Source organism: Podarcis cretensis (assembly GCF_951804945.1).
Source record: "Podarcis cretensis genome assembly, chromosome: 10".
Taxonomy (NCBI): Eukaryota; Metazoa; Chordata; class Lepidosauria; order Squamata; family Lacertidae; genus Podarcis; species Podarcis cretensis.
In genome coordinates, this window is record NC_137179.1 from 23,294,519 (window position 1) to 23,314,391 (window position 19,873).

At 39.9% G+C, this 19,873-nt stretch overlaps 1 protein-coding gene across 3 annotated transcripts in view; it reads left to right on the forward strand.

The window, feature by feature from the left end:
• Positions 1–19,560, forward strand: part of KDM7A (lysine demethylase 7A) — a 50,742-nt gene extending 31,182 nt beyond the window's left edge. The window contains exons 9-20 of one of the 3 annotated variants that reach the window (XM_079992343.1): positions 356–462; positions 2,377–2,468; positions 2,630–2,719; positions 3,235–3,444; positions 5,057–5,181; positions 6,807–6,979; positions 8,103–8,200; positions 8,990–9,138; positions 9,286–9,443; positions 11,707–11,789; positions 14,117–14,393; positions 15,091–19,560. In XM_079992343.1, coding sequence (XP_079848469.1) covers positions 356–462; positions 2,377–2,468; positions 2,630–2,719; positions 3,235–3,444; positions 5,057–5,181; positions 6,807–6,979; positions 8,103–8,200; positions 8,990–9,138; positions 9,286–9,443; positions 11,707–11,789; positions 14,117–14,393; positions 15,091–15,185 — 1,657 coding nt within the window. In that variant the 3' untranslated portion in view covers positions 15,186–19,560. Of the gene's footprint in view, positions 1–355; positions 463–2,376; positions 2,469–2,629; positions 2,720–3,234; positions 3,445–5,056; positions 5,182–6,806; positions 6,980–8,102; positions 8,201–8,989; positions 9,139–9,285; positions 9,492–11,706; positions 11,790–14,116; positions 14,394–15,090 lie in introns of all 3 variants that reach the window. The other 2 variants (XM_079992344.1, XM_079992342.1) reach the window with 2 other exon arrangements.
• The last annotated feature ends 313 nt before the right edge of the window (positions 19,561–19,873 follow it).

Here is a 19,873-nt window from a genome sequence, read left to right on the forward strand (position 1 = left end):
AAAATAAATTCTAATTCCTGCATTACTTGAGAGTAAACTTTTTGTTCTAAGCATACCATAATGCCATAAGTTGCTTGAATTCTTTCTGTTTAAAGTTGGGTTTATATATTAGTATTATGAAGTCCAATGTTGCAGCTCAATATGCAACAGAGCTTCAAAAGAGATAAGTCCAGAGCTTAACAAAAGTTCTGCCCAATTTTGTCAAGTTTGATCTTACTACTCTTCGACTATAAATCTTGATGTATCTTGTTTGTCATGGACTGCTTCATTTTGCTGCACACCATATAATTTAGGTGAACACAGTTAACAGTGATCAATATTCACACAAAATAATCCTTCTAAATTGTTTATTTAGGTGTTATGAAATGGAGAAAAGGCTAAAAACCCCAGATCTTTTCAAATTCCCTTTCTTTGAAGCCATCTGTTGGTTTGTGGCCAAAAACTTACTGGAAACTTTGAAAGGTAACTCATTTCATGTTTTAAGAAGAACGTGAGGCTAGACTTTTTTCAACCATTTGCGGGAAGACCCATGTCTAATGTACACCAGTCAAACAAGACATAAGTTACTCATAGTTTATAACTGGAAAATGTAAGTGTAGCTACTTTGTTCAGTTTTGATATGACAGAAGCTTTATAGATTAAAAGCGTTTGTAGTAAACGATACACATATGATTCATGTGCAGTGGAGTACAAAGGCTTTGACAAAGAAGGCATATGAACCTTTTTCTTTAGAGTGTCCTATGTATCTTTAAATATGTGTCAACTGCAGTTATTTATGTGGAAGTGAAAATATATTTGTTTCATGACAACATTCATGCACAGCCCTCTAAAGTTACAGTTGTCACCTCACTCAAATTATTAACTTGTACGCTGCTTCCCTTAGTCTCTATTAGTCAGTACTCTATGCACCTTCATTTAGGTTCTCTGCCAGTCTCCCCCAAAATAGCTTTTTTCTTAGTAATAAGACTCATATTTATAAAGTAAATGTAGTTCAAATAGCTGAACTGGGAACTAATAGAAGTTCAAGAAACTGAGGAAAGCAAGTGAAGCTGACAAGTAACTAGACTGTTAGCCAACTGCACAACAGGAGGCTGAACATAAAGGTTAAAAATTCCACCTCTAACCCCAAAACTGTTCTGATAATATGATGTGGGAAGGATATGCTTTTGTGAGTATGCACATGTATAAGAAATGTCCATGGCCACCACCTTAGCACTGACCCAGGCAGCCAAGTCTTCTTTTTTAATCTGATTTAAAAATCATTTCACTTAGCCACCACCCTGTCAAGGGAGCTTCCACCCAAAGGAATGCACACAGCAGAGAGTTCACTCTATATTGTCAAAGATAACATTTACAGTTGCTTCTGTGGCTCCAGATACCTACACACACCAATCTAGTGTCGGGGCAGCTACTCCCAGGTCCACTTTCTATGGAGCAGTTGCAGCAACTGGTGATAACTCGCCCCTCCACCATTTTATGTACCTTCCCATGATAGGCTGTTTGCCCATAAGCAGAGACTACACCTGCATAGAAGATTCCTCTGCTCTTTGCACTTCATTCCTTTGCTGGTTCTGGGAGACAGTGGTGCAGGAGAAGGTGGGGAGGCACCCTGCCCTTCACTTGCCTGGCCTGCCTCTTCCTCCAACTCTGAAACTTCCCCTTCCTCTGATTCTTGTTTCCTGGCTGGTACAGGACCTTTGGTGCTTCTCATTGGCTTTCCTTTGGAAGCTAAAGGGCTGCCCCTTAGTCTAAAGAAAGCATAGTGAACATGCACCTCAGTAGGCTTCTAGTTTTACCTCATGCTCAGATTCTCCCCTGCTGATAAAGTTTGGAAAGTTACTTTCTACCGAGGCTGAGACTGACTAAAGTCCAGGAGATTTTTTTCATGTGTAGCTTGGTTACTGAATCCCATAGATCCATTTGCTCTGAAGATCCATTGCCATGTGGCTTGGCAAACTACTGTTTGGTTTATGTGGGGCAATCCTGTAAAAACTGGGGTGTGGGGAAATTCTCCTTTGGGGCAGGGGTTGACCATGATGGCTTTCAAACCTTTTTCTTTCCTAGAAGTTAATGAATTAAACGATTCATTTACATTACAAAACAATTACTGTAGGAATGTACAATTGTGTGGTTTGCTGTAACTGCTAATTAATGACCATACATATTGTAGTAATTTATAAAAGTTTCTTTTTTAAAAGAGGCTCTTTTTGAACTTTGTACAGTGTTGATGCTATAAACCCACAGTTAACTCTTCATTGTAGTTTTGAATGCATGGGTAACTTTTTACAGGTTTAAAGGTTGAGAGAGAAATTGGATAGTAAATACTTATTTGACATTTATATTAATCTAATGTGCAGTGTTTGTCTTTATTTCCAGAACTGAAAGAGGATGGTTTTTACCCTCAAACTTTCTTAGTACAAGGAGTGAAAGCTTTACTTACTGCTTTAAAGTTATGGATGAAAAAAGATGTAAGTTGAAATGTGTAGTCATAATTTTTAGTGGGTTTTCTTTCTTTAAAAGAAAAGCCTTTAAAATGCAATACAGCTTCATAAAAATTCTGTAATTAAATATTGCTGCTGATTTGTATTTGGGAGAACTTAACTGCTTATTTTCCTGTTTTACTTAACAGCTGGTAACAGAACATGCCTTTGAAATTCCAGACAATATAAGGCCTGGACAGCTAATTAAAGAACTATCTAAAGTGATTCGTTCTGTAGAGGTAAGAATAAAATACATTGAATATGATTGCAAAATTTGGATAATCGCATATGATTACTTTCAGCTTTTGGAGATGCTCTCCTTTAGTTGTGCTCCTCTCTCTTAAAAAATAACTGCTAGTTTGCTGAAATAATCACTTCCAAACTTTTATTACTCATGGTTGGCAAACTGTTTAGGTGCTTATGATTATAAGATACTTATCAAGTATAACCCACCCTATGGTCCTATCTTACAATTCAAAGTTTAAGTAATCACATTATGGGAGAATTATAAAGGCAGTTTAGAGTGAATAATGAAATTTGAATTAAATCGTTAGCTGGAGCATAACATTCTCTTTCTCTTACATTTCAGTAGTGGACAGAGTCCCTTAGGGTGCTGTTGTACTAGACAATACAGGAAGAGGATGGAATAATCTAGTTGAAAGTCTTATATTGCTACTTGAAAGTGAAACCTTTCACTTTAAATTGTGTGGAATTGTCAATATAGACTGCTCTAAATAACTTTCTTTTATTTAAGGAGGAGAACAGCAAACCAGTTAAAACTCAGGGAATTATTGGTGTGTGCCAAGTTTCGCGTTCATCAAATGAATCCGCCTCCACCCATCATTCCAGACGAAAAGCAAGGAAGCTACGGGACCATGCCATCAAAACTCCATCTAATTTGGACATCTTGGAGCTCCACACAAGAGAAGTTCTCAAAAGACTAGAGATGTCCCCGTGGGAAGAGGCAAGTACAGAATTGCATATTGGAGCAAAGTAAAGCACAACTAGAACATTTAGTGTGCAGGGCAGATGGCACATGTAAAAATGGGAACTTGTTGCATTTTAAAACAAATACTTTGGGAGGTATAATCATATCACTGGTTAATGTTCAATGAAAATATTATTCTCACTTTTCCACATCATTGAATACTACTGGTTTGGTGAGGAGTTGTTGCACTACCCAGGCACATATATATATTGTACTGGACACCACAGGTAGGGAGGAGCGACCTCAAAATGCACTTTCCATTTTGGGTGTATGTGAATAGATGAATTTTGAATTAGCAAATATAGATGTAGTGTGGCAATAAACGTATACGGTATGGCTACAGTAAAAGAATGCTAAGCCTGGAATCAGACCTTTCAAATACTTCTTCATTTTACCCAAAAAGATCCAGGACAGACCATATTTTGGATGTTGCCTCTACATATTCTCCTGTGATCTAAAAAGTATTTGGTACCGGAGCTGTTTTAAGAAGAAAAATTAGAAGGGTTTTGCGGTAACGGTGGTCTTTCCCAATGGTATCACTTTTCCTTTAAAACATCTCATCCAAATCCCCAATTACCTCCCATTTCTGGAACCTTAAGTATATAATTCTGCTTGTTCCCAGTGTATAGTTTGTGGGATAGGTTTTTGTAGGTGAGCATATATTAATTGCAATTTATCCCTCCAGGTGCCCACGTTTGTGGGTTGAACAGTGTTTTAAAATCCTACCCCTGGCAGCAAAATTAAAAGCATAGGTGTTAGGTTGTAAAACCTTGTTTTGAACAAGTCTGGCTATGAAGTAAGCTGGCTCCCCTTTCTTAACCCACTTAAAAAAGAATCAAGCAACAGACTGGAAAGTAAGCTTAAAAATATAATTTACTTACTTGATAATCATGCATTGGTTCACAGCAAAAGCAGAAGTAAAAACTATGCAGGCAAAATACTTAATATTTACAGTATAACCTGCTTCAGGCATGTGCTGAAGCTGGAAGAAGCAGAGGCATGTCTGCATCCATTGCTGGTCAGAGAGAGAGAGAGAGGAATTACTAAGTGTTCCTTCCTGTTCAGGAGAGAGGGGAAATGACATCATACAGAGTCCTCTCTACCAGTTATATTTCTATGGTCTGAGTATCTTCTTGTTAGCAATACAGTTCTGTGGACTTAATAATATATGTGCTGATACGTTGTAAAAATTCATCTGTAAAGTTACTATGGCGGTCTTGTGTCTTAAATTAATTCTCAGAGGAAGTACCATCCGTCCATACTTGCAAAGTAGAATAGTTTAGACATGTTAATAGTGAATATGAGCACTAAGCACCAACAATCCAGAGAATGGGAGAGAATTGAGTGTTGTGCAGGAGGAAGGAGTTGCTACAACTTGGGCCATGTGCGTGAAAGACAATTGTACACATGAAACAGACTTCTTTCTCTGCCGTAATGGCTATTAATAATGCAGGATTTCTTCGTTTGCTGGCTGTCAGTGTTTTAAGTGTGGCTTCGCAGTGCACCACCGCTGATGTGGATTACAAAGAGAAATAGCTTATTAAAGTACCATTAACCGTAGGTGAAATCTTTTGTCTCCTTGCTTTAGGACACGGCAAATGGTAAACTGAATGGAAGGTTTAACAAGCCTCTTCAGCCATCTTCTACTGTTCCTGAATGGAGAACGAAGGACAATGATTTACGGCTTTTGCTGTCAAATGGAAGAATAATTAGGTATAAAAACATCAGCATGTAGCTTGCTACATGTAGTTTACTTTAGGCAATTTTGAAAATCCAGCTTGTAGTTAATTGACAGATCTGGGCTGAAAAAGGGATACAGCAAGAAACATCTGTAACCAAACATAGGAATTAAATGTTTGGAGGAACAAAGGGGCAGATTTTGCCTGACTGTCTCCAACTTGAGGCAGTTCTGGATAGAGTGCTGCCATAATGGACTTACGTTGTGCGGTGGGGCAGCAGCATTTGAAACCCTGCCAGACGGCTCTAATTTCTTCCAGTGCCCTCAGGAAGCACCATTTGTGGCCTTGTGAGCAAATTTAAATGTACCCTAGGTCCAGCTATCTTATGCTGCTGGAGCTCTGACTCAGAAAAACTTCAGGCATCAGTGGTGGGCCCCACTGAGCTCCAGTCCTGCTAATATAGATGGTTTTAAACCTGGTGTCAGGTCTGGAGTCAGATGCAGGTCAGCATGAAGAAGCAGTCTCAGTTGTCACTGAAGTTAACTCTTTATTCAAAGAAAAGGCATACAACTCAACAACACTTACCAGCAGGTTTTGCCCCCATAGAGCAGTTGCCAGGACTGAAGGTCCTTGCTTCCCTCACCCTTCTAAGGTTCCCCTCCCCCAGAAGTTTCCCAAGCAGTCTCAAGCTGCATCTGCACAATTCTGGCTCTGTTCCTCTCTCTTCGTTACTCAGCACATTCTTGGAGATGGGGTGGGTGGGGAGAGCTGGTCGCAGCAGGAGAGGAAGACTCCCTGGATTCTTCTGTAGTCTCTTGACCCTGCTCCTATGTTTCAGCCTCGCAGTCTGAACAGCTCCTTGTCACATGCTCTTCCTGCTCACTATACCCTGTTGACCCTTCAGCATTCAGTACTTCCTTCCATTCTTCTCCCTCTGACAGAAGTCAGAGGGTCCCATCACCAACCCCCTGGCTCTGAGCCTTTCTTCTCCGGGGTTTCTCTTGGGGGTTCCCCAGCTGGTTTTTCCCACCACTCCTCTTCATCCAGCCAGTCTCTGACACCTGGGGTGGAGAACCTTTTTCAGACTAAGGGCATTACTCATTCATGGGAAAACATTCTGGAGACCATATGCCAGCGGTGGTCTGGGTCAAAGGCAAATGTGGGCAAAGCAATGGGTGTGACTCTTACATTTGTACAGTAGGATACATTCCATCAATGCAAAAGTCAGGTGTTTCTGTACCTCACATCTCTTCATCCCCCACATATCCCTTCAGCAGTACAACCCCCCCCCCCCAGCAAGCAAGAGGCATTATCCTACTTCAAGAACACATTGAAGGATTGTTCAAAACAGAGTGGTGGTAATGTGGCCTTTGGCGAAGGCATGACCTGCAGAGAGTCTTGAGGGCCAACTTGAGAGGATTGGAAGGTCAAGTTTGGCTTCTTGGCCTGAGGTTTTCCACTTCTGTTTCAAATAATTGAAAATGATTTAAACCTTCTGTTAAAGAGAATAACAGCCAACAATTCTGCACAGACTTGGGAAAAATTCTTCAGTAGATGAGAAATGGTACTGTAAAAGTTCTAGGAAGCAGTGGAAATTGGTTATTACTTCTAAAAAGATGGGGCAAGGCTCCAATGGATCTTTTTTTGGTTTGGTAACAGGTTATTTTATTACAGAGATGAGAGGCAACCTTTCAGAGATCGAAGCCTTTACACTGCGGACAGTGAAGATGAGGATGAGAGAGCAGAGTCAGAGAAGGAAATGACAGTTAAGGCAGAAGAAGAGATCTCCCAGGAAGCAGATGGCAGTGTAGATGCTCAGAAACCACTGAACAGTAAGTATGTTTTCCTTGAACTAGAAATCCAGGGCTATTGTATCTGCACCGTCCTTCATTGTTGCTTTGTACTGCTGATCAATGTGGCATCATTCATCAGGGTAGTTAAGCTTCCACTGACAATTGCTGTATTTAGACATAATGATAAATCATGTCTTAGCACTATGTGATTGAGCCTTCCTCTGCTCAGACTTGTGTGCTGTCCCCATTTTCTCCTTTTCCTGCATGAGTGGAAGGAGGATTATGGAAGTTTTTACTTTTGATTTTAGTTAAACCAGACCTTCCTCTGTCTTCTGAACCAGAGTTCATGGCTAACACTAACTATACTTAGTTTAAACAAGCCAGCTTCAAAAACCATGAGTTGAAGCTGACTTGTTTTTGAAACTGGAGTCCATTCCCTGGTTCAGACTGAAGCAGAGCTTTGGCTGGTTAAAACCCCAAATAAAAACATCTGGAATCCTCATTTTGGCCACATGGGAGGAACACACAAGCTCAATCGAGAAGGCCAAGTTCTTTTACACAGCACTATGCCGTGGTTTAGTGTCACTTCGAGATGCAGCCAATATTTAAAAAAAGGCTAAAGGTGGGTTATGAGTGTTTGTTAAATTCAGACATGCCTGTGTTCATAGACATAGGTCAATGTCTTTGGTTAATTGGGAAATACATAGCTAGGAATATCTATGACTCATGAGCTGGATCTTTTGAGGACATTAGTATAATGAGTTCAAGCAGTATGTTATCCCCGTATAAATAAATTATTGTGACTATGATCACAGGAAAAAAGTCCAATTTGATCAAAGTAGAATTTCTCCCGAGAATTCCCTATATATGGAATATATAGTATTTTCTCACAATTACAGTGGCTTTCTGAGGCCAGAAATTAAATTCCTAAGAACTGGGAAGTAACAAATTACTTATAAATTACAAACTTTCATTCCTATACTGCTTAATAGTGGGCATTAAATTCTGTTTTTGGAGTGTGGATATGTGTACTAAGAGTTTCATTGTCTTCAAAGCAATGTACAGTCACAGGATGAAAGGCTCAGTTGGTAGCAGGAACTATAGGGAAGTATGTCCAAATAATATATGGCAAATCTAAAATCCCTCTGTTTTTCTCCTCCAGTGTTCTTTGAAAGTGTGAAATCAGAACTCAGGAATGGAAACTCAGAATACTCTGATATTTCTGATTCAGAAGAATCTGAGCCTGATTGCACTAACCAGGTAAATACAAGAGTGTCACAGATGGTGGTTAAATGAAGTATTAAACATTAGAATTCAAAGGACATCTAGTTCTGAATAGTATTAATGACAAAAATGGGCGAGAACAGTTTGTGCATGGGGGACGGAGTTAGATGAAAGGTCAGCTAGTATAGATATAAACTGTTTTTTAGGCTGACCCTGTTACAAATCCATTTTCTTTTTTAATTTTATAGATTTGCATCTAAAGTACACCAAGCATACATTTATGCAATCTTTTATTGCCTAAGACATGGCTTCCAAATAGAATCCCATCCCATCCTCAAAACCCAACATCTCCTCTAGGAATATATATTTAGTCACCCTAACCTTAAGAATTAAACCACAGAGCCTAGGACTTGCTGATCAGAAGGTCAGCGGTTCGAATCCCAATGACAGGGTGAGCTCCCGTTGTTCGGTCCCAGCTCCTACCCACCTAGCAGTTTAAAATCACGTCAAAGTGCAAGTAGATAAATAGGCACCGCTCTGGCGGGAAGGTAAATGGTGTTTCTGTGAGCTGCTCTGGTTTCACCAGAAGCAGCTTAGTCATGCTGGCCACATGACTTGGAAGCTGTCTGCGGACAAACACTGGCTCCCTCGGCCTATAGAGCGAGATGGGCGCGCAACCCCAAAGTCATCTGTGACTGGACCTAACTGTCAGGGGTACCTTTACCTTTAATCTTAAGAATTAACTAAGATTAAAATATGAAGTAGAAATTAGTTTTGAAGTTAATGGTATTCATTGTGTTGAAAGTTTTGTTTTCCTCCCACCAGCAAAAAGATTTCTCTCTTGAGGAGTCGGAAAGCTCAGGTGATGAGAAACAGGAAGTAACTTCAAATTTTAGAGAGGAATCTAAAATAACAAATGACCTCTTTCAAACCACGCAGAAGCCATCTAGACATCTAGAAATGACAATTAAAAGGTGAGTAAAAAAAGGGTGGTGGTGGTGAACAATTACAAAATTAATAGAGGTGCTTGAAGCAAATTATATTCATTGCTTTCTGTTAAATAGGAAGATGAAACATTTTAGTCCTGTGATACAGCTTTCTTCTTTCCTCTTATTTTTTAGGGAATGTCCTACCTCGACCAGTACGGAGGAAGAAGCTATTCAGGGCATGCTTTCTATGGCAGGATTGCACTATACCACTTGTTTACCAAGTCATATGCAGAGCACAGACTGCACTGATAGAAGAAGCTCTCTTCAGGAACACAGAAGCTATCCCAAAAGTAGGCATAAAGACAAGCTGTCTTCCCAGAGTCATAAAGCAGAATATGGTATGTTGTCTTGTAGATGTATATTATGCCAAAACTAAAAGATGCCTAAGCTATAGATTGCAAAAGTAGGCTGCATGGCTGGATTAGCTTGAAAGTTGCAGTCCCCTTCAGGGAATCAAGATCAATGGAATATCTGTAGTGGGTTTTTTTGGTCAGATTTAGATTTTCTAGCTTTCTAAGATAGCAGATGGCTCATGTACTGCCTGTAGAAAAAAATAGATCCAGCTACTAGTGCACATGCCAGGCTAAAAAGGTCTGTGTAGTTGGGCAGACAGTTTCTAGTAAAAGCAAGTGACTAGACTGCTGGAAACATGCAAGGCCTACATTTCTCCATTACAACTTGAAGCTGGAAGGCATGTGCTTCAAATGCCCTTGTTTCTCTTTCTGATATTAAGTGCTTAAGATACTAACACAAGAAATCTATTGTGGTTGAATTGATTAATTTATAATTGGGGGCATTGTGCAGAGATTTCAGCAGGTAACCGACAGATGCAGTGACTCATGCATTCTTGTGTTAACAGATGGATTTATTTTTCCAGCTAGAGAGGTAATAAAACTCTAAGCATTCGTATTCTCAAATTACTCGATATGAGATTAGGAGTGTAAAAAAACTAAAAACTAAAAACCTTACAGGGGCTGCTTATGGGATTAAAGACACCTGTGTGTTAACACTGTGTTTACTAATTCTACCACAGTAGGGTTCTTTAACGCCGTAAATACAACAATTTATATAGATTTTAATGATTGTGAATGAAATTTCATTGGAAGTATAAAATCCAATTTAATATGATGCTCATTTAAAGTTGATAGAAAATACAGGAAAATATCACTAATCCAAGTAGTAGTAGTAGTAGCAGCAGCAGCAGCAGCAGTAAGGTTTTTTAAATTGAATTTTCCGAGACCATTATTTAGGCTTAAAATGAATTTTTTTTAATATAAAATTGAGACAGTGGCCACATTCAGATGTAATGCTAAGCCACGAGGTCTCCCACATATTTCACTTCTGCTTTAGTCAAGCAGAGAAACAAACCATGGAATGGCTTAATTTGTGTCATGCCAGAACTGGTGCTTGTAGTTTGTTTCTCTCCATGTGAACCATGACCGAAAGCCAAGTCTTCTTCTTTGCTTCCTGATTGGATTTGTTTGGGAGAAACCAAGAGGCATGGTGGTTCACACATGATGTTAATCTGAGTTGTTCCTCTGCTTCAATAAGGGAAGAGCGTTCAGTCTAGGTGCAAAAGGGCACAGTTTATACACAGGATAACTTGCTTAATCCATAAGTAATAGCTTAGTACTGCCTAAACCCAGCCATTACCGAAATGTAGCAAAATCAAAATGTAACAGCAGAATAATGAGGGGGTGGGGAAGCATAAAAATATGATTTCAGTAGTAGCTTGTTAATTTGCTGATTCTGATTTTCTTAAATTAATTTTACTTAATAAATGATAGCCTTTTGTCGGAGGTAAGAAAATCATAGCGTGGTTTGTTTTATATATAAAAGAATCAACAGTGATGTGAATTTCCTTTATAGAAGTTGTTCACAGTTGCCAGTACTTTGCCCCAGTAACTTGTTTCACCAGTTTAGGGAGATAGCAAGATGTTTGCTTTTAGCAAAACCCAGAAAGCATAGTAACTTGACAGCTGTGACAGCAGATGTTGTTTCAACTGTAATCTGTTTGATGCTTTTCCACCCATCTCTATATCTATGGTTACGAAGAGATGCAGATGGCAAAGGCAAACAGTTTTGATCCAAAATGCTTCAGTTTTTCTGGTTTTGTATTGGGGAAGATCTAATGCTGTCTGAAGTTTGAAAGGCGTGTGCAAGTGACACAAATGCTACAATGATCTGATAAGTGTGATATGTTGGTGATCTTTCACTGTGAGCCATTACAGTCACCACTGCAGATTGGAGCTAATCTAGTTTCCATTGTAGATTTATTTACCAGTAGATTTTAATACCTTTTGTGTACAAGCTAGACCGTCCTATAACATTTTGGGCTGTGGGGTTCCGTGTTAGCATTCTCTTGCCCAAAGAAAACTGCAGACCTATGACTAGGCAATAAGCTATTGCATTATTCTAGTAGGAAATTTGCCTCAGTGTAAAATTTGTATTGTTGAACTTCTCTTGGGTTACTCTGGTAGTACACTAGGTGGAATCTGTAGGGGGGAATGAATAACATATAAAATATGCTAAGAACTTCAAATTTCTGTTCAGGTAAGCACATAAAAGAAGAAAAAGATGTGGGAGCTTCAATATTTGCTTCACAATTACATGCAGTTTCTAAAGTAAATCCTCAGGTAAGATTATATTATGTGTCTAATAAAGCAGCTTGCTGTGTACTGTACACATTAAATCAGGAGTGGGAACTGGATTTGGCCAATTTGCTCTTGGCAGACTGCTTTTGACACGTGGGTGGGGATGCTGTGCCAATCATTGGGTATCCTATACCATTATGTGATTCAACTTCAAAGGAAGAATTAAAATTTAAGGCCAATTGCAAGCCCGCTTTCTGCAGGGGTCAGCTCCAATTGAAAGCTGCTGAATGAAGCTGATCCCAGCAGCGCTTGCTTTTGACTCCAAATTTAAAAGGTGCCGAATGCAAACTCTCACTTGCAGAGGAACAATTGGGAGCATGCTTTAAGGCTTCCCATTGTTCCTTTGCAGCCTGCCCCACACCTGACTTCATATAACATCCAGTTTGGGGCTGTGGCTGGGGGAAACAGCCTTGTGGGCCTAGTTTGGGTCACAGGTTGGGGGTTCCTCAAGCTCACACTAAGTATCCAGAGGGGTTCCAGATTACAGAATATAACTTTGATTAATTTCCCCTTACAAGTAAGTGCCTCTGCTCTAACATGAATGTACTCTTTGGTGAAGGATGCTGTATAACGTGGACACTTAAGTATTTTTTTGCATGTTTTTACAAATAAGTGATAGTGCAAATAAGTAAGTAAGTAAATTTTTATTTATACCCCGCCCTCCCCGGCCAAGACTGGGCTCAGGGCAGCTAATATCAAATATCAAATACATTAAAACACAATCAAAAAATTAGTGTTTGATTAATTGAACAATTAATTATAAATTAGAATCAGGATAAAAATTAAATGACTGCCCACAAATTACAACCATGGGGTAGGGAACCTCAAGTATTCATCAGGGGCGTGCAGAATGTTGGTCCCACATGAGCCGATAAAAGGGCCAAAGAGGTAACTTACAGGGTCCCATGGGGGGGTCAAACTGGGCCCGGACCAAAGGCCAGGCGGAACAGCTCCGTCTTGCAAGCCCTGCGGAAGGATGTCAAGTCCCACAGGGCCCTGGTCTCCTGTGATAGAATGTTCCACCAGGCTGGGGCCAAAGCCAAAAAGGCCTTGGCCATGGTTGAGGCCAGTTTCACCTCCTTGAGGCCTGGGACCTCCAAGATATTATTATTTGCAGACTGTAAGGTCCTCTGTGGGGCATTCAGCAGTCCCATAACTACGGGGGTCCTAGGCCATATAGGGCTTTAAAGGTTAAAACCAGCACCTTAAACCTGACCCTGTACTCCACCGGGAGCCAGTGCAGCTGGTATAGCACTGGATGAATGTGGTCCCACAGCAAGGACCCTGTAAGGAGCCTCGCTGCAGCATTCTGCACCCACTGGAGTTTCTGGGTCAGCTTCAAGGGCAGCCCCACGTAGTGTGAGTTACAATAATCAAGCCTGGAGGTGACCATCACATGGATCACTGTGGCTAGATCAGGGCGAGAAAGGTAAGAGACCAGCTGCTTAGCACCGCGAAGGTGGAAAAATGCCACCTTTGCTGTACCTGCAACCTGCACCTCCATAAAGAGGGAGGCGACTCCTGACAGAAAGCGCAGGCACAAATTGAGCCTCCGCAAGAGATGGGAGTTGGCCCCCCAACCCCGTGTCGTCCCAACCCAGCCAGAGGACCTCTGTCTTCGAAGGATTTAACGTCAACTGGCTCCCACACAGCCATGCAGCCACAGCTTGCAAGCATCTGGTTAGTGTGTCTGGGGCCGAGTCAGGATAGCCATCCATCAACGGATAAAAGCTGGGTGTCATCAGCATATTGATGACAACCCAGCCCAAAATTCTGGGCAAGGGGGCACATAAAAATGTTTAAAAGCACTGGGGAGAGGATTGCGCCCATCGGCACTCCAAACACCAAGGGGTGCCGTGACAACTCCTCCCCTAGTGCCACCCTCTGTCCGTGACCTGAAAGCAAAGAGCGCAGCCATTGTAAGACTGTGCCCTGAATCCCCACGTCGGCAAGGCGGTAGTCCAAAAGTTCGTGGTCGACCATGTCGAAGGCTGCTGACAAATCTAAAAGTGGGATGGCAGGGGGAGAGATGCCAAAGTGTGGCATGCAAGGCTGCATTGGTGTAGATTACACAAAGAAAGGAAAAGTAGTCAAATTCACCTCTTCTATGGGTGCAGTCTACCCACATTTAAGTTCTTTGTTGTATTCTGAACATAGTGTTGATGTTTTCATATGTTTGTAGGTGTCTCCCATTCATTCAGAATGTAGTTATTGGCTTCCTAGAACAAACTGTTTAAAGTTACAAAAACTGTCTTTCCAGTGGTGTATTCGTTGCATTCCAGAATCAAACTGTTCTTCTCCCTCCATAGGATACAAGTAAAGCTCAGAAATATTTCAAGAAGGAAGGTGCTTCTGAAACTAGTTATAAAATTCCAGAAAACAGGATCCATTTACAAAACAATGCTTTGAACTTCCCCCACGGCAAGTGCATCCAGGACTCGAGCTTGATTGAAGGAGAGTGCAGGCTAAGTGATGGCAGCCTCAGTCCTGACAGGCCATATGGTGAAACATCGTTGTCTGTACCTCTTCATCCAACTAAGCGGCCAGCATCAAATCCACCCCCTATCAACAATCAGGCAACAAAAGGTGGTGTAATCATCTGTGTTTATTTCTTTTAGCCAGAAATCACTGACAGTTACTTTTTGCAAAAGAAGCTGTAGTGCATGGTTTAAATGATGTGCCCATTCAGAAAATGGGTTCCTACCCAGTCTGCAGTGCCACACTATCTAACCTTTTTAGATGTTGAATTTCATAATATTTCACGTGAGGGATTATGTTGTGCACATTTCTTTTTTTTAGCCTTACACACACACACACACACACACACACACACACACACACCCCTACATTCTATAGGGTAAGGGCAATATAGGGTAAGAGGTGTTGTTGTTCTGGTTTTTATTATGTATTTTGTGTGGCACAAAACACATAATAACAACAACAATGGCATAATAATGACATCTTTTACTAGCCTGTAGTTCAGAACACTCCATATACATTGAAATGCATTATATAAATAAGGACTGGTGGTGGTTAGTATTGCAGCCTCAAATTTGTACATTTGCCCTTCAGGTGGTTGGTATCGCACAACTATCTAATTGGAGTAGTAGTCAGTACCGGAAGAGTCAGAACAGAATATAGCTAGTTCCTGATAACCTTCTGTTGCCTCATATTCCTGTCTAGGAAATCCCATGTTGTGCCAACATGGGGCTGATTTTACTGAGCTATGGAAGTACAAGCGTGAATGGTGGTTAGCAGTACCAACTTTTTCTTTCTTTTTCAGGAAAGCGTCCAAAGAAAGGAATGGCAACTGCCAAGCAGCGCCTAGGGAAGATTCTAAAGCTGAACCGAAATGGCCATGCACGCTTCTTTGTTTGATGCAGTAGCTGCTACCACTGCTGCTGCTGTCCTTTTTATGCACGGACCAGTACTGAGGGGGAACAGTGCCTGGAGCTTCTGTTTTATTCCTCTGCTTGAAGCAGAATGCATGTACCTTATTAGAACACTGCCTAATGAACAAAAACTCAATGCTGCATTTTCACTGTGCCACACCTGCTCAGCAATAACCATTTGGGAAACAGGGGAATATTCAGAGAGACTATGGACTTGGGAGATGGTCTTTCTTCAGGGCTCAATCATTTTGTTGTTTCTGGTAGCGTCTGAGCTAATTCACGAACAGAAGAGTGTGATGAAAGTGGTTATCAATAATTTATTTGACAGATTTTTTTTTTTGCAACTATTGAATTCATTTTAAAACTATTTATTTGGAAAACTCTTTGTGGGAATTATGATTTTTATTTTAGATGTTGAGAATGTGAAGGTTTTTGTTTGTCCTTAATGTCTGTCTGTCTTCCGTCTGTCTGTCTCTCTCCAGTGGAGAGCCACATGAATGATTTACTCTGCATTCAAACAATTGATAACAGGTATAGTCTTAAACATGGATGAGATGCATTAAGTTAAGGCACATGGAATCACATGTTAATTTCCGCTCTTTATATAAGCTCTTGACTGGCTTTTGTACTGACTTCTAAAGTACGTATTCTTTGCCAGTTAACCTTTCCCTTCTTGCTCCTCCCTCTTCCTCCTCTCATGTTTTGCCATTTGTTCTGGATGATAAATTGGCATAATGTTACTAAGAGCTCTTTTCACACACGTGTGCTTCCTCCTCCTGCCTATTTGTTTCCATATCATGGAGAACGATTCATGCTAAGCATGGGTAGCTGTAAACCAAGGGTAGCACTACAGCTATTACTGATTTAAGTGTAGACACTTAAAATGCTTTTTTTCTTTTTTTGGAGGAAGGCTATTGCAGCAGAGTATTGCTCGTCTACACATGCCAGCCAATGAAAGGTCTTAAGTTTTTGTATATATGTAAATATGTTTCATAGCTTGCTAAAACTCAGAATGACTATTTTGCGTCATGCTTTGCAAATATCCAGTAGTAAATGCCAATTCTGAAATACATGTAAATAACTTAGATGATAAATTTGTATTTTTGTAATATAAAATTGAATATTTAAGCTGTTTTTGGAGGAAAAGGGGAGGCACCTGTACTACTACTTTGGTAAGAGGGCTATTCAGTACTAAAGTGGGAATACTAGGGATACCACTTTGGATTTCTTCTTCTGTTGATAAAGAGTTAAAGCATGGCCAAAGCTACTCAGTTGCTTGACTTCTTTTAACTTCAATAAAAACTTCCAAGCCTTCAGGTTATATCAAAAATAAAATATCTTAAAAGTCCCCAAATAGGACTTTTCTGTGCTTAAACAATTTTATATATTCAGTATTTGCTGCAGCTATGTGTGTGTATCTGTATTAAACTAGACATAATGACCTTTGTCATCTATCAGAATAGATATTAGTCAGACGTCCTTGGCTACTGCAGTTACTAAGACTTAGCCAAAATTCTCAGTGGAGACATTTCAAGGCTGCAGTCCTTGACAGAGTTCCCAACACTTCCCATTTAACTGAATAGGAATTAACCGCATAGCTACATGCAGGATGGTAGCCAAAATAATCAAGTTAGCAATCTTAACTTGGAAACAGACCCCATTGTAATCATTGGGACTGACCTCTGAGTAAATCTGGTTAGTTGTGGAGTGTAAATGGATAAAAATAGGATAATGGGATTGTGGTGTGTCCTAGATTTTGAAAGTTACCACACATTTGTTCTTCACTCTTCTTTCTTCATCGAATTACAGGTTTTTTTCCAGCACTTGTGTGTCCACATTATGTAACTAAAACCAAACTGGGTAAGCTGCACGTTGTCAGCATTATAAACAGAGCCAGTTACAGAAAGAGAATTTAATACTAGCTTTTGGAAACACGGAAATTTACTGGTTAATCTGAAATTGCACACTTTTCAATATTGATAAGAGAAAATGTTCCCCCCCCCAGCAGTCCATATATCTTTTAACTGAGCTACAGATCATTTAAGTTCTCAATTCCCCCTTAAAGTAAAATTACTTGTCCTTTTGGTTTAGACGGAAAAAACAATTCTAAAGTGAATTTTGAAGCATTTGCGTTTCTTCAGTTCTTACTTTAAAATATTCCATTGAATCCATAGTAGCTAGCAGACCCTATAACTGATCTACTTTCTCTAAACACATCTTGATTACTAAAATATAGCTATGGCCTTATTGGGTGATGGTGGTGGTAGAAGAGAAGAGGGTTTTTAATGGCTGCTTCCAGTTACTTTTCTCATTCCTCCACCCCCGCCACCCCCATGACTCACTTCCATTGTCATGAGCATGCAAACATATTTTCATAGACTAAGAGAAATACTTTGTAGTTTCTTCTGACCTTTTGTCTTTCAAATACAAATCGAGGGAAATATCCCCTACTACCACTTTAGTAAGACTTTTACCAAAATGAAACTTTGGATTAGGCATTAAGATTAATTTTGAGGAAGGTAGAGTACATCAATTGTGTGCACCAAAATAAATTGCCCTGAAGCAATAATTATTTTGGTGGCTTGATCGAGACAAGTCTTGTTTGTGTGTTAATAACTTGCTTGACAGAAACCCTTGCTGCACCAGACTTTTATGTGTAATAGATTGTCTGAATTGGGTGCTATAGTCCTGACTTCATCATTTCACTTACTTGAGGGACAAGAAGCAGTGCTAAAGCCATATCTGGCAGAAGGTTAGTGAACCTTATTTTCAAAGAGAAGATATTTTTAAATAACTGAAACAAGAGCTTCAGCTGTAGGGTGGAATTACAATAGACCTATTCTCTCTTGGAGTCGTAAGGTGATAGGAATATGTGAAATGAAATGTTTGGGCTTTGCCCAAACGAGAGAGAGAGAGAATCGAAAAGGGCATTGGTATACTGGTGTTTAGTGACATCCCCAGCCACATTTCACTTTATCCAATACTTGCTGATAAAGCCAGCCTACAAACTAGCCTCAGTTGACTTCTGTGGTAAGATTTACCTATGCAATCAGTAACAATGACATACAATCATTTTCAAAACCATCTCAGAGGGGTAGAACAAGAGCTGCCTTTCTGGCCACATTCTGAAATGCTTACATAATGTTCTTCAGCTGAATAGTACAATGTCATGGTCAGATCAAATAAACTTTACTTCGCCTAAGCTTTTAACATGCCGTAGACTGCCTTCATTTGCCAGGATGTGTAGTCATTAAAAAACAAAACAAAAAACTTTGTAGGATTTGAGTCATGACTTGACACTTTTGCTTACTCTGTAACTGGTAGCTTGGAAGAAACCCAATGAGACCCAATGCTATAAATGACCAGAGAATCCCCTGCATAATGCCTCTCCTTGCCAACAATTCCTGTGCCACCAAAAATCTCAAGTCATCTTTTTGTGAGGAGGAGAAGAAGAAGAACTTGCATTATTCATACTTCCAGACCATTAAAAACTGTTCATGGCCTTGGGCCTAAGTGAATCCAGGGCAACTTTATTTTGTGTAGTAAATATGAACTGAATTTAAGGGCCTTACCGTTTTGTAGTTTAAACTGGGTTCAGAGCTGCAACATCTGTTTTTTCCCAAAAAGGCAAAGATCTGTCTACAAAACGAACAAATCATGCAACACTGGGTGAGAATGAGACGAGCACTGATTAGGAAATGTAGCTGCCGCTGAAGCTGCATTTCTAACTAGAAAAGGACTTTGAATATAAATTTTAAGCCATAATAGTTTCTTGCTGTGGGAAGGGAATGAAAAATCACTTTAAGAGATTATATTAATATGAATTATCACAGTTTTAACTTTGCCTGTGCTTTGGCATTTTTAAAATATTCATTGCATTTGAAAAAAAGGGGTTAGGTCTTGGCTATATTTACTAGTTTTGTAGTAGTGTTTTTGCTGATGTGACTCCCCCCCCCCCACACACCCTTTTTCTACTGTCAGTCTGATTTCTAACTTTTTTGAATGTTTGTGAAATAGCTGTCTTTCTTCATAGGGGGTTGTGGGTCCTCTGCTCCTTTTTACAGAAACACACTACTGTGTCGAGTGTTTTGGCTGGGAAATGGGATGCTGCAGCTTTAAGAGCATTTTTTCAATTTATAACAGTGTTTCCCATCCCATTTTTGCCTGCAGGCAGGGAAAGTGTATGTACAGTATTTATTTTGTTTCAATTTTACTTTAATATTTGTAAGTTTATATAAGTAGCTTATTGATTTCTTGTTTGGAAGGACAAGTGGCTTGTTTAAATTTGTATTTGACCATAGTTTCCACTTCCTGTACTTCAAAAATACTGAAATTAAAATCTGTATTGCTTATGTTTTTGATTTCAGCATTCAAGTGTTTAATTTCAGCACTCTCATTCAGTGTAAATATTGGATGTGATACAGAATGTCTTGTGGAAAAAAACCAAACTTAATTCCACTGCTATTTCTGATTTTCTATCACTCTTGGTTTTTGAGCAAAGCTTGAGTTCAGAATGTATTCCCAGAATAGCAATACTAGCTTCACGTATTTCAAAATACTTTTATAGCTTTCAGTTTTTCCCCCACCCTGCCAGTGCTTTCTGGTAACCATGCCAGCAGACTGGCACTATCAAATTTCACCTATAACCAGTTACCTCCCTTTGCAGAGCCTTCC